At 44.6% G+C, this 15,835-nt stretch overlaps 1 protein-coding gene across 1 annotated transcript in view; it reads right to left on the bottom strand.

Moving 5' to 3' along the window:
• LOC307229564 (stonustoxin subunit beta-like) overlaps nucleotides 1–1,086 on the bottom strand; it is a gene marked incomplete at both ends in the record, with an annotated part of 3,235 nt that extends 2,149 nt beyond the window's left edge. Inside the window, one exon of the mRNA XM_079999564.1 lies at nucleotides 1,011–1,086. Coding sequence (XP_079855690.1) covers nucleotides 1,011–1,086 — 76 coding nt within the window. The remainder of the gene's footprint in view (nucleotides 1–1,010) is intronic.
• Nucleotides 1,087–15,835: the final 14,749 nt, after the last annotated feature.

Genomic DNA, 15,835 nt, shown 5'->3' with positions numbered 1-15,835 from the left:
GGTGGAGGCATCATGATAAACAGCCGCTGTTGTAAACCCAACAACATCAGGACTCCCTCCCCCTCCCGCTCGCCCAACCTGGAACAGCTGACCATCTCATGCCGTCCATTCTACCTCCCCTGGGAATTTAGCACGGTCATCATCACAGCCGTTTATATTCCACCGCAAGTGTTCACCGACACAGCACTATCAATATGCAGACTTCAGAATGAACATTCCGAGGCGGCTGTGGTGGTGGCTGGGGACTTTAAAGGGGTTAACCTTGAAAAAGTTCTGCCCAATTTCTATCAACACATCACGTGTGCCACCAGGGGAGATAGAACTTTGGACCATTGTTACACACCGTACAAGAACGGATACAAGACGTCTCGCTCCCTGCTTTCCCGAAATCTGATCACACCACGATTTCGCAGGCTCCTGTTCACTAGCCGTGCATCGTACGTAAACCTGTGGTGACGAGGGACATAAAACGGTGGTCGGACCAATCAGAGGCCGCGCTTCAGGACGCTTTTACTGACGTAGACTGGGACATGTTCCAATCAACTTCCAATAACAAGAGTTTACTGAATTAGCTGTGTGTTTCATAGCTACGTTAGCAGACAGCCTCGTTCCCACGGTCAAAGTTTGGATATTTACGAACCAGAAACCGTGGGTCGATAAATCCATCCGCTGCACTCTGAATGCTCGGACGGCCACTTACAACGAAGGTCTTGTATCCAGAAACATGGACAACTACAAAGCGGCGTCGTACAATCTGTGGAGGGTGGTGAAGGACGCTGAATGAACATACAGAGACACAGTGGAGCTCCAGATGGAGCAACAGGACACCAGAAGCTTGTGGCTGGGGCTGCAGACTGTACCTAACAACAAGAGCAGCCCCTCCCCAGCCACGAGTGTGAACGCCTCTCTAGCCAACAAACTGAACTCCTTCTATGCACGGTTTGAGTCTGGCAACAACACCGCTAGTTCACCGGCTAATTGGATTTTCACCGCTGGGGATGAGCGCCCACTCTCAGTGTCTGAGCACGACGTCAGAAGGGCTCTGATGCGGATGAACACCAGGACAACTACGGGCCAAGATGGCATATCTGGATGAGTACTAAAGACCTGTGCTCACCAGCTAGCCCTGGTGCTCACGACGAATTCAACATTCAACATCTCCCTGGCTGAGATGTTGAATGTTGAACAAGATCGCCTCTTCAGCATGCCTGAATGACTACCGTCCGGTGGCCCTCCTCCTCGTGGTCATGAAGTGTTTCCAGAGGCTGATTAGGGATTACATCTGCGCCTCCCTCTAGGAGGGAGGCGAACCTAAGACCACCTAAGACCTGCTGCAGTTCACTTATGGGCAGAACAGATCCAAGGATGACGCGGTCTCCCAGGTACTGCACACCACGCTCAGGCACCTGGATGGCCGGAAGGGGGCCTATGTGAGATTGTTGTTCATCGATTATAGTTCAGCTTTCAACACCATATTCCCCACCAGACTGGCTGTCAAGCTGCGGGAGCTAGGACTGAACACTCCGCTGTTTGCCTGGATCCTGGCACATGTGCAGCTCCCTCACCCTGAATACAGGATCCCCCCCCAGGGCTGCGTCCTCAGCCCCCTACTGTACTCCCTGTACACACATGACTGTGTGGCCAGGTCCAGCTCCAACACCATCATCAAGTTTGCTGACGACACCGTTGGTGGCCTGATCAACGATGGCTATGAGAAGGCCTACCGTGAGGAGGTGACTGACCTGTCATTCCGGTGCCAGGACAACAACCTCCTCCTGAACGTCAGCAAAACTAAGGAGCTGATTGTGGACTTGAGGAGAGGATTACAACCGAGGCCACATGCGCCGTTGGTGATTAATGGGACTTCTGACGTGGCCTCTTCCTGTCATGGTTATGGCAGTAAATGAGGGAGGAAAGGAGAAGGATGAAACCAGGAGGATGCTGGGGTGCTCTCTAAGCAGGTGGGGTGGTGTGTGCCTGTGCGTGTGCATGTGTGTACATACTCTACATCATATGGACGTTTCCATTGAACGTCATTGCAGCGGATGGTGTCTTTCACATAAATCATTACAACCGTAATAAATCACAACGCCAGCCCCCATCACTTCCTTCCTGTATGTTCCGGAGGAAGAAAAGGGACGTCTCACGTGTGCAATGAAGGGATATTAGAGATGAGATCCATCACATCTGTCATTAGGACTAGATAACAGCTGTGATGTCTGGATACTAACCCTCTGTCTTCTACCTCTATCTCCTCCTCTCTAGCTCTGAGAGGGGGGCTTAGGTGGAGCGTAAGGAGGCTGTTGCTGTGCTCATGGAGCCGGTCGTGAGACGCTGTCTGTCTCTCTGTCTCTCTGTCTCTCATGACATGTGTGCATGCCAAGTAGTGTGAAGTACATCTGCTGCTTGAATGACACAGAGGACCCAAAACGTACTGGATATCATTGGATTTTAGATTTTTAGATCATTCTTAAAAGTGACTTTGGGTACATTTGGCGGCTTTTTAAATTGACTTTGAACTGACTTGGAGCTGTTGCGCCGAAACCGGATCCTCGTCTGCTTTACGGAAGTGACGTCGGCGCGACGTCTTCGGTGGCAGCCGTTTGCACACGTGCGTCACAGCAGTAAGACTTAAAGGTGGAATTCTGTCCAAACGGTGTCACGTTGTGACGTCGCATCACATGGAGGACGGGTGGGTTTTGTTCACCCGGACGCTCACTTGAAAGGAAACTGTCCGTCGGCGCTGCTCTGCGTCCCGGTAAGTGAGCTGCGTTTCCCCAATGTCATCCAACGGAAATATTTAACTCAACGGTTGAACGTTTTTCTACGATTCATGAATCAAACTTGGTTTTGAGAAAACCCTGAGAGATTAAAAACAACAAAAAAAAGGAACACGAATCTGGAAAAATGTAATTTTCCCTCTAGAAAGGTTATTTTCCAACTCATTGAGCGGCTCCCGGCCATTTTAGAAATGCGCCAGAAGGCGGGAACGACGCCATTGTTGTGAACGTTGCCTTCTCCGCAGCCACTGCAGCCTGGTCCTCCTGTGAGGGGGATCCCTCCTTCGGTTCTTCCTTCTCAAGGTTTCCCCCCCAAGGGCTTTTCTGTGGAGTTTTTCCCTTTGTGGGTTTGTGAAGCCCTTTGACACTACTGTGATTAAGGGCTGGATAAATGACTTGACGTAAAAATAAACATGAGGGGAAAAAAAAGTGTTTTGTTTTTAACCAAGATAAACGCTGCCTTCATACAAACTATTTGGAATCCTACAAACAAAAAGGTTCTGAAAGTAAAATGAGTGAAACACGCCTTTTGTGGACGGTGGCGCTATTGAGCAGAGACGTCAGGAAAAGCTCTGTGACGTCATCTAGTGGACGCAACATGAACGACAACAAAAACCATCATGGCGGCTCACGCAGGACTCGTGTCAAAGTGGACATTTGTTACAGAGCTTCGTCTAATTTGGGCTTTCTTCCTGCATGGAATGAAAGGGTGACGGCCTGAAATGTACTGCTACACGACTAAGGAAAGAACAAAGTCAGTCAGGTTCGTACAGTAATTACATAGATTTATTACAAGGTTCAAGATATTAGTAGTAACAACGGTGCAGAAGACCCCCTGGCCCCCAGAGAAGCCAGAGGGCCGAGGAGTAACCCCCCACGCCCGGCCCTGAGGAGCATAACCCAGTGCCAGGGAGCACGAGGAGAAAAAAAATATTAATGTACAAATTGCCCATTGTTAGCTCGAAATGCAATTTGTGTTAAAAACTTTTAACTGGAACCACCCGATATGAATATAAAACACAGGTGTACCTCAGCTGTCTGCACCTGCAGCCCGTCCACGGGCGCGTCAGCAGATTAGCCCTGAAGCCTGGCAGCCATGTTTCCAAACAGTGGATTTCTGAGGCTGTCATCCAGCGAGGGTCTTTGTGATGCCTGGCAACAGAAGCAGAGAAAACTGTCAATAGAAAAAAATTAATAAATGTATAAATACCTTAAATACAAGTTTGATAAATTGTCATGTCGTACGGTTTTCTTGGGCAGGGAAAAGATAAGGTTGTTGGGCTCCGGGGTGTAGGAGCTTGGAATGCCAGGGGGGTCTGCCTTTATCACGTCCTCCCGGCTGCTGCCTCCCCTGAACGGGACAAAAACAGGACAGTCTCTCAGTCAAAGTCCTCCCACTGGCTACGGAGTGACTGAGCTTGAGGAAGGAGCTTTGTGAAACTCACCCTAATTCACAGAGTTTGTAGATCACAAATCCCATGGACCAGATATCTGATGGCTCCTTGTATTCAGCCTCATTATATTGTTCCTAGACATAAAAAAATATATATTTTTAAATTCTGTTGTATGATCGTCGTGGTAGTTGCCTGTTAGAAAGCTGCATTCAAACAAAAACAATAAAACTGCATTCAAACAAAAACAATAAATCTTCAAAAATAATAGAGAGGCTTGTCAGTTGCTGGGTAGGAATTGTACTTGGCATGACAGTAATGTAATATTGACCATCCCAAACTGTGTTGTCCCAAAATAATTAGAACTGATCGAAATGAAAATTAATCTATTCTGATAAAAAATATATATGTTATTAGATGCACTTTGAACTGCAGTTTGATCACATTGAAAAATGTTTTAAAAGAATGAACATCCATAAACACCCATTTAGAACTCACTGGGGACATGTATTCTTCTTCTGTCCCAAATCTCCCTGTGGAAGAGGGTTTTTTTGTCACTGAGGATCACTGCGGTGCCGAAGTCTGCAAGCTTCACATCTCCATTTATGTCCAAGAAGATGTTTCCGGGTTTGATATCTCTGTGTAATACCCTCAAATTAGTATAACTAACACCCCCAAATGTTAGCTGGCAGTGGAGGTAGCACTCTTGCAAGGCCAACACAAGCTGGAACATGATCCTCAGGACATCAGGTTCTAGGATGTGACTGAAACTGTCACAACCGAGGCTAGGAGAGACCCAAACGCACGACACAGGGAGACGGGAGGCAGACGAAGGATGTTTATTAGCCCACAGGGTGGAGCTGGCCGGGAGGACCCGGTCAGGTTGGGATGGGGCAGAGCTGGGCAGGGATGATGACCGGGAGGAGGGGTCCAGGATCCGGGTGGAGAGACGGGGAATCGGGCTGGATGGAGAGGGACGAACAGACTGGGTTGACGAGACAAGCAGGTAAGGGGAAGACGAAACAAAGAGACATAAACAAGGGACTGGAAACAAGCACTAGGAGCTAGGAATGGAGCCAGTAGTTGTACAACTCGGGTAAGCTAGTTGACGGTCTGGCAACGAGTGACTGGGAAGCTGGAGAATAAATACTGTGTAAAGTGATGCAGGCCGAAGCCGCCCTCCCGGCCCTCCACGTACAGCTCCCCCTCCGGCCTGGGGAAGAGAGGGACACGGGGTCGCTCTGAATCGTCCTCACACTCCGCCCCCTTCGTGTGCTCTGATCCTCCATTAAGCCTCAGCGTCCAAATCACCGCTTTCTTTGCTCAAAAACCCTCATTTTGGTTCCTTCTGCAGCAGCTTCATATGAAACCAGAAGGTTGTGATCTGTACATTTCCTGCATGACACCAAGTTCTTCTGGATATTATGCGTCTCTATGAATCCCTGCGCGCCACCTGGAGCTCCACTGTGTCAGACGTACAATACACTGTTGTACTGCCTCAAATTAATCGTGAACTTTTGCAAGTGTTTACACCCGTGGGTCAATGCGTCTGTACGGAGGCGGCGGCGGCGGCGCACCTAGTGAGCTCTCCGGCAATGGCCGCCAGTGAGGAACTCTTCCTGCATCCGACCGCATCCGACCAATAGGCTGCAACAGCAGCCTATTGATACTGCACATAGGTTGCACAATATTGTTTTAGTCAACTAAACAGAGGAACAATATGAGGGAGACTTAATGCAATTAGGCTTTCAATGTAGCCTGGAAATCCAGATCCACATCGAAAAAGCTGTAGGGTCTGGCAACGAGTAATGAAAATGGCCCAACTCGAGGGGCGGAACCAAGCATGCGTTTGAAAATATCACTGCACGCAATTGGATTACACTACGACCAATCAGAAGAATACAAGGGGTGACATATCCAGACCAGTGGATCTAACCAATAGATAAGACTTGCCGTACACGATCGGTAAAACAGCAACGCTTTTGGCCCGCCTATATCAGATACACCCATGTGATTGGTTAATGTTCTGGGTTTGGGCAATCGGGGAGTGAGTATATTGCTCGTTCCCAGAGTGACCCGCTGAGCAAATTAAAATTGTGCTCTTGTGAGAACTCTGGATTTCCAGGGTACTTTCAATGATGAAGCAGGCAAGACCATCCTCAAGCCACTACGATTGGCATCGCTTCTTTGGCTGTGGCCTTTCACTCACCCTTGAAGACTGACTGTACACCAAAGATTCCTCTGAAAGACACACATAAACAATGGTATACCTGTAAGCCTGCAGGAACAACAGTTTCAATTAGGCCTAGAATTGCAATGTGTGAATTTTCGTCAAACCACAGATTACTTTACATGTAGATGTTGTAGGAGACTGGTGTCGCTTCCTTGGCTGTTGCGTCTCATTCTCACTCTCATCTTCACTTTCAGACAAGTTACTGCCTAAATCTACCTTCTCTGCAATGTGGAGAAAATGCATGCTTTACTTGTTTTACTTGTAGCTGTACTAAACAGCTGTGAATATGGTATAATAACAACTGCAATGTCTTGTGTCTTACCATTAGGCTCAAGGTTGATCTCTTCAAGATTTTTAGCCTTGAATTCTGCAACTCTTCAATGTTCAAGGGCTAACAGCACCTTGCTGATTTTGGCTAGCTGCAGTGTCCCTTCAGGCAACCTGTAAAACTTTCTGTGTACTCGGATGTCATGTCCCATAAAATCCGCCAACTGGTCCATCTCAGTGTCCTTTAGATTCAGAACTTTTGAGACGGTAGCCACATGTTTCCTCAGCTTTGTACATGACAGAGCCTTTGGATATTTGGCCCCACACTCCTGGGCACTTTCCTGATGCAAGATGTGCCATGGTAGTATGAGTTCTCAGTCATGGGCGTTGAAAAAAAAATTGTTTTCATCCAGTACACCACATGTTTGACGAGTCTTCACAAGTAGATCCATGGAATCTAGCATGCCTTGAGTCAGGAGTATTGGGACCTTTCGATCTAGCTTGCCCCTGATCTCAATCCGCTGAAAATGCTGACAGAGCTTTTTCTCAACTTTTGATAAGGCATCAGCAACATCAGAATGCACGACAGACGTGTTTCGAAGAAGATAGGTGTTCAACTTCATTTTTGAAACTTCTCCAGGCCTCCGGCGATTGAACAGAATTAAATCACATAATGTCGCTTGGGCAAGCTTTGACCAGTTCTTGAGTTTTTTTTTTTATTTGATTTTTTCTTGATAGAGTTTAGAGTTTAGTCTTCTTGTTGAGATGCACATGCATTTTTTTTGACATCCTCTGTGAAAGGGAGAAGTTCTGGGCAGTTCCACTTTGCTTCCATAAGTGTTTTCAGGGCTGATGCTGACACACATTCGTTCCATTTAGTTGTGTACATTTCCTTGAACTGCTTCACATTTTTGATGTTGTCTTCCTCTCCTGCCATCATTGCCTCACATTAAGCAATATCAGCCATTCTCTTGAGGGTGTGGCCCAGTTTCAGTTACTGTGTAGACCTCTTCATCTTCTTGGAATCCTGCTGTATCTTTAAAAGCCTGAATGACACAATTGAAGTTTGAGGGCGTGAAAAAGTAATTGATGCTATGAAGCTTCCCCGTTTTCTTTGCACTTACCAACAGCTTTCCAGCCTCACGCATTTTAGTTCTGATATATTCATGCTTAGTTTTGTCACTGCCCATTTTGTTGCATAAATGTTCTCCAAATTTGATGATACACACATCACTTTTAACTGCCTGTTATTTTGTCTTGCTTCATGTCACTTATGAGCTTCCATAACTTCTTACTTACACCTTCAGGGACGGGGTGTGCATATGCGCAGCGTGCTTGAACTCGAGATCTGCCGGGCTTTGTGAGCTGGCACTTCTTGGCCAAATTACACTTTCCATATGCCTCCAAAGAGACTTTTGTCGGAACAGCCCTTGGCAATGTAAACAATGCATGTAGTCCTTCACGTCCACATGCTTGGCAGCTGTTTGTTGACGTGGCACCAATACACCTTTGCCTGCCTTCAGAACCTGTATGTTGTGCACACGGTTCCCTTTATTCCTCAAAAGATCTAGATTAACCTTTCTTTCTTTAGACCCCTTTGGAAAAGAAAGTGCTTTTGCTACCTCAACCTCATCCTTATGCATTTGGGCCAAGTTTCTTGCCATTTTGCTGAATGGTTTGTAGCAGGAAAAGCAATACTGCTTTTTGTTATACACCCTTTGGCCACATGCAGTCTTCTTCAATTTCATTACCGAAACATCACTGCTGTCATCTTTTACTTGCTGAGTTGATGTCTTCTTATCTTCAGGAGAGGAAGACTGTTGGGCTGCATTCATGGAAGGTGAATTAGCATCGCTGCTGTCTAAAGTCACATTGGGAGATGAGAGACTGGTCAACGACAGACGTTTGCTTTTTCCCCCTTGAGTTTCTTCTGAATTTGGCACACAATCGTCATCGCTGTTTTCAATGCTGCTAGCTGAAGCTGAACTGATCTGTAATGATTTTCTGGTTAGCTGTAAATAAAAAACAATTAAAGTTGATATATGTAGGGTTCAGTTTAAGTTCCTAAACATCCAAACAAGCCTACAGAAAATGTACAATGAAACACGTGCAGCATCTGTTATAAACCTGCTGTTTAAATGCTTATAACCATAGCAAGCTACAAAGAACAATACAGTTAAACAAATCACCTGAGAGAGGGACAGAGAGAGAGCGATGGAGAGGGAGGGAGAGAGAGAAAGGAGGGAGGGAGAGAGGAAGAGAGAGAAGGGGAGAGGGAGACTGACACTTACAAATACACTCTCAGTCCTCTCTAGCTCTGGAACGTCTTGGGCTCCTGAGGTCGCAGAAGAAACGTGCAATTCCAGAATGATGGTATCCGCGTCACTGTCTGTGTCCTGGAAAGAGACAACCAATATCAAGTACTTATTTTCTTCCAGCCTGTTCCAATTGTGACTACATCCCCTCTTAAAATAAATTAATGTACCGTCATCATTCTCAACTTGCAAGGAAATTGAATGTGAAATATTACAACTTGTGTTAAGCTAATTGCTTTAACAAACTGACATCAATTAACATCATTAATAAAGAGTAAAAGTAGTTTGAAAAAAGGTAAGAAAATCATTCACAAATAAACATAAGAATTCAGATCTGAACTCACATTAGCAAAGGCAGCTTCATCATTTGGAGGTGGGGCTCAGCATCTTGGTCCTGCGGAGGTGTCATGGTGTCAAACCTTGATTGCTCTGGACTTTCCTTTGCCTGAAATAAGTTTGAAACGTAAATGTAGTTATACAAATCCTTTATATTCACTTTACTCTGCATGCTACACAAGTGTTAAGTACATGAAATACATAGTTCTGCTTAAACAAATGTGTAATGCATGAAATATTAGATTTGATATGGATATTTATGTTTGATTTAATCCACCAGATTTTGTAAATGTTTTCTTAACAAGCTACTGAAATGAAAGCGTGACATGGAACTGGCTAAAATGCATCACCTTCAGTTGTGAATGTCTCCTGCTGCATTCATCATGATGTCGCCTGAGTGCTTCAATGGGACGTTTAAACCTTCCTTTGGCTACCTTGCTCAGGCCTCCATTAATCTTGCTTTTATTTGATCTATTGAAGATGTAAAGAAAAAGTAACCATTGTATGTAGGCTACACATAAAGACATGCCAGACAGTCATCGTGTTTGAACTACAAGGGAGCAATGGGATAAAAGTTTAATTGACAACGAGAAGACGTGCGTAAAGCTTGTGAGTAAAGATAACTTCTCATGTGCTTTCAAGCGACCTTAAGTTAGCATTTTCATTCAAAGCATGTGTGTTGTTGTGTGAATGGTCAATACTTTAAAAATAAATCTCTATAGTTAACTATGAATCCATTTGAATAGTTTTAAGGAAAATTACATTTTTTTAACTAGACCCACATATTTTGTTAGTATTTAATTGATCCTGTTGAAATGGTTTGTTGGCCCAGTCTGAACATGTTGAACAATGCTGTAAATCCATTGATGGTTTATGTAATGTTTTTGTTTTTTAACAAGAGAACATGCAACATACGATATCAGGGACTGTAGCAACCAATAACTTAATAACGGCCAATAACGTAATTACTGCCAATAATGTAATAATTTAAATGTAATCAAGCCAATAGCGTAATACCTTTTTGCCAATAATGTAGTAACTTATTGTGTAATGGGGTGATTATTACGTTATTGGCCTTCTATTAAAAAAATCCGATGAACATGTAATAACTGAGACAATAATGTAATAACTGAGGTATCACTTGCTCATCATGGGCATCAGGGCCATATATGTGGTCATAAAACAACTGGTATAACGTTATGGTTGCCTATACCGAGTATGTTTGTTGATCTGCTGCTTTCAAAACAGAGTCCAGAAAGACGTTTCCTGGCTTTATATCCCTGTGAAGTACCCTTAACTCATTACGATGAACACCACCAAATGTTTGGTGACGGTGTCTGTGCCACTCCTTCAAGGCCGACGTGAGCTGGGCCATGATCTTCAGGATAAGTTGGTGATTGATGAGTCTGAAACGGTCAAAACCCAAAGTGAAACGATGTTCAGTGCAACAGTGATGGATATTTTCCTCAATCAGAACATCTTCATTGCTAAATAATCTCCGCTAGAATCATTGACGATTCACTCACATTCCATTTCGATCGTTGATGAATAGTTGGAGGTCTGTCTGGCAGGATTCCATGATGATGTAGAAAGTGTTTGTGACTTCCATGAAACCTTCATATCTGACAATGTGTTGGTGTTGAAACATAGCCATTATGTCTTTCTCCTTCTTTGCCATAGCTTTTTGAGTGTCATCATTCGCTATCAGCCTCTTCCACACCAGAACCTGACATGAAACAGTCACATTGGATACACATGTTGTAGTTCTACGGTACAGCTAACTGTAAAAGATCAGTAATAACATTGTAATTAGGCAGAGATTAGCGATATTGGACCTACTTGTCCGTCAGATATTCTTCTTATTCTTCGGCATTTGACAGTTGCAGGACCTATAAAGATATAACCTGGGGTTGTGAGAATATCAAAGGCTTCCTTTTGATACTCCATCTTGCAGAAACGTCCGTTGTGTGTGTTTTTTTCCAGAGCGTTCTATCTTTTCAACGTTTAAATTGGCCTGTTCTGATTGGTTAGTTTGAAAACAAGCTCTGTGTTCCGGAAGCACCGGCTTCTGGTTTGGAAATATTCTAACTTTCACCGTGGGAATGATGCTATCTGCTAACGTAGCCACAAAACTCACTGTTGTTGAGCATCTTCCCGCGCAGGATTTCTGCCGGCCACTCTGCTTCCACGGATAAAAAGTCCCAAAGTTGTTAGTTTAGGGAAGTTTTTATATCCATGAGTGCATCGCGGTCGTAAGAAGAGAGTGCGGCCACAAGTCTAAATATAACATTGCTTTTTTTGTACGTGTGTATTCTTTACTGTGGGCAACCGTGCTGGCGGGCCACATATTATTGATTTTATGACAGACGCTTCGGGCCGAATTTTCGTACAGTAATTACATAGTTTTATTACAAGGTTCACGATATTAGTAGTAACAACGGTGCAGAAGACCCCCTGGCCCCCAGAGAAGCCAGAGGGCCGTGGAGTAACCACGCCCGGTCCCAGGGAGCACGAGGAGAAAAGAATATATATATTTATGTACAAATTGCCATTGTTAGCTCGAAACGCAATTTTTGTTGAAAATTTTAACTTGAACCACCCGATATGAATATAAAACACAGGTGTACCTCAGCTGTCTGCACCTGCAGCCCGTCCACGCCCACAGGCGCGTCCGCAGATTGGCCCTGAAGCCTGGCAGCCATGTTTCCAAACAGTGGATTTCTGAGGCTGTCATCCAGCGAGGGTCTTTGTAATGCCTGGCAACAGAAGCAGAGAAAACTGTGTCAATAGAAAAAAATTAATAAATGTATAAATACCTTAAATACAAGTTTGATAAATTGTCATGTCGTACGGTTTTCTTGGGCAGGGAAAAGATAAGGTTGTTGAGCTCCGGGGTGTAGGAGCTTGGAATGCCAGGGGGGTCTGCCTTTATCACGTCCTCCCGGCTGCTGCCTCCCCTAAACGGGACAAAAACAGGACATTCTCTCAGTCAAAGTCCTCCCACTGGCTACGGAGTGACTGAGCTTGAGGAAGGAGCTTTGTGAAACTCACCCTAATTCACAGAGTTTGTAGATCACAAATCCCATGGACCAGATATCTGATGGCTCCTTGTATTCAGCCTCATTATATTGTTGCTAGACATAAAAAAAAATATATTTTTAAATTCTGTTGTATGATCGTCGTGGTAGTTGCCTGTTAGAAAACTGTGCATTCAAACAAAAACAATAAATCCTCAAAAATAATAGAGAGGCTTGTCAGTTGCAGGGTAGGAATTGTACTTGGCATGACAGTAATGTAATATTGACAATCCCAAACTGTGTTGTCCCAAAATAATTAGAACTGATTGAAATGAAAATTAATCTCTTCTGATAAAAAAATAATATAATATTATTAGATGCACTTTGAACTGCAGTTTGATCACATTGACAAGTGTTTTAAAAGAATAAACATCCATAAACACCCATTTAGAACTCACTGGGGACATGTATTCTTCTGTCCCAAATCTCCCTGTGGAAGAGGGTTTTTTGTCACTGAGGATCACTGCGGTGCCGAAGTCTGCAAGCTTCACATCTCCATTTATGTCCAAGAAGATGTTTCCGGGTTTGATATCTCTGTGTAATACCCTCAAATTAGTATAACTAACACCCCCAAATGTTAGCTGGCAGTGGAGGTAATACTCTTGCAAGGCCAACACAAGCTGGAACATGATCCTCAGGACATCAGGTTCTAGGATGTGACTGAAACTGTCACGACCAGGGCTAGGAGAGACCCAAACGCACGACACAGGGAGACGGGAGGCAGACGAAGGATGTTTATTAGCCCACACGGTGGAGCTGGCCGGGAGGACCCAGTGAGGTTGGGATGGGCAGGGCTGGGCAGGGATGATGATGACCGGGAGGAGGGGTCCGGGATCCGGGTGGAGAGACGGGGAATCGGGCTGGATGGAGAGGGACGGACAGACTGGGTCGACGAGAGGAGACGAGCAGGTAAGGGGAAGACAAAACAAAGAGACATAAACTCGGGACTTGAAACAAGCACTTGGAGCTAGGAACTAGGAATGGAGCCAGTGGCTGTACAACTCGGGTAAGCTTGTTGACTGTCTGGCAATGAGTGACTGTGAAGCTGGAGAATAAATACTTTGTGGAGTGATGCAGGTAATTGATCCCAGGTGTGTGCAATTGGCTCAGAGCTGCAGATGGGGCAAGAGCGGCCTCTAGTGGCACTGGGAGGCCGTGGGCCTAACAGAAATGGTCAAAAACCCAAAGTGAAATGACGTTCAGTAGAACAGTGATGTATATTTTCCTCAATCAGAACATCTTAATTGCTTAATTATCTCGGCAGCGGGTCGTCTAGTAAGCAGAAGGTTGCTGGTTCGATCACAGGCTCCTCCTGGTAGCGTGCTGATGTGTCCTTGAGCAAGACACTTAACCCCCTAACTGCCCCCCGGGCACCTCTACATGGCAGCCCACTGCTCCTAGATACGTCAGATACTAGGATGGTAAATAGAGAAATTGCAAATTTCCCCCTTGTGGGACTGATAAGGGTATAAAAAAAGAGAAATTGAATCGGTTACAAAAACTCACTTTCCTTTTCGGTTCCTGATCTATTTTTAGAGGTCTGTTGGGCAGGATTCCATTAGGACGTACATGATCCTGCTGTATTCAAAGTACCCTTCATATCCGACAATGTGTGGGTGGTGAAACACAGCCATCATGTTTTTCTCCTTCTCCGCCTTAGCTCTTTGAGCTCCATTGTTCAAGTCCAGCTACTTCCACACCAGAACCTGACATGAATGTCACATTGGATGTACATGTTGTCGTTCCATGGTACTGCTAACTGTAATAGCTTAGTAATAACATCGTAATAAGGCAGAGATGAGCGGTATTGGACTTACTTGTCCGTCAGATTTTCCTCTTACTCTCATATTTCAGTTCCTCTGAGGCACTGTGAATCGGTGTCACTGAGAATATCAAAGTCGTTCACTGTCATATTCAACGCCATTTTTCATGCAAAAATGACCGTTGTGTGTGTTTTTTCCCCAGAGTGTTGTATCTTAATAGTTTAAGGTTTAAATTGGCCCGTTCTGATTGGTAAGTTTCAAAATAAGCTCCCTGTTCCGGAAGTGACGTGCGAGTGGCGGCAAACATCAATTTTTCAAAAGAAAATCAGCGTCCGAGGGAAATGGCGCTGGTATACTATAGACAGTAGCGTGTCTGAGTCCGGTTTCTGAGTATGCGAACATTAATGGCTGTCTGTTACAATCTTACTATTACAGACGGTATTTCCAGCCGTCTGTAGTACCTGTAGAAAGCTGACGCAACCGCAACACATCGGGTTGCATTGCGCATTACGTTGTGATTTAAAACTAACATTTTAACATTATAATTATACATTTTAATTACTGTCACGGCATCCGGAGGTAGCGGAGGGTGTTCAAGACGCACTCCAAAGCAACTTGTTGAAACGTTGAAGAATTTATTGTGTAAAAAGACAAACATTGACAAAAAGGGTTCTATGATTTATTAGGAACTCAAAATATATCCAAAATACAATTTAAAGTTATAGGGAATACAAAGAAAAGGAATTAAATATGACAATGTTTTCTTTTTTTCCCCTCCTCATGTTGTCCTATGCCAGGGTTGCCCACACTTTTTCGGCTTGCGAGCTACTTTTAAAATGACCAGGTCAAAATGATCTACCTGCATGAAACAAAGCTAAATATATTTATTTATATATACAATATATGTTGGCGTAGCTGGCATCACTGCATGACCCCTTAGGGCACAATACAATTAAATGCATTTCTTGTCACTACCTTCCTCTGATGACTTGCACTGAATGGAGTCGTCAGGGTTGCTTCGTCCGGACAGTAGCTGCTGCTAAGCAGCTTCCCAATGATCATCAGTCACGGTGCAACGCAATTTGGACTTAACGATCTTCTTGTGGGAACGAGCTGACTTGCATAAACAAGTAGAGCTGAATAAGGCAGTCAAGGAGGCAGCACGTCTCCTCATGTTTGGATACTGTTGGGATCTAGAAAACGGATCCCTCCCAGGTTGGTTGATGTGTGGAGCTTCCTCAATTAGACAGAGACGGATGTGATGCAAAATAAGCCTCTTTAATTGGTGCTACTGCAGTAGGGTCGGTTCGTAAAGTCTCGACGATGACAAGACCAATGAAACAAGACGAAAAGACAATGACGACAAAGACTACAACCCTTATAAAGTCTCCCTTAAGCAAGTCGTCACAAAAGGATACATGGATCACAAAGAACTGTGTATGTGCAATAAAGCATGAGCAACATGCACGCAATAGTAAAAGTACTGGAAACAATGTGTGTGCGACTGGTCACAAAGAGCTGTTTTCCAACCATGAGGCGCCATTTTTTAACAAACGCCATATATTTCTAACAATATTGTTCGGAGAAAAACGTGTCCTCGAAGATCATAACCATTCCCTTCGAGGTTCTCCGCCTGTTCGTTGATGGGTTGAGTAGGAGCGTCAATCAGAGGA

Source organism: Zeus faber (assembly GCF_960531495.2).
Source record: "Zeus faber genome assembly, chromosome: 4".
NCBI lineage: Eukaryota > Metazoa > Chordata > Actinopteri > Zeiformes > Zeidae > Zeus > Zeus faber.
This window is presented reverse-complemented; position numbering and strand designations above follow the sequence as displayed.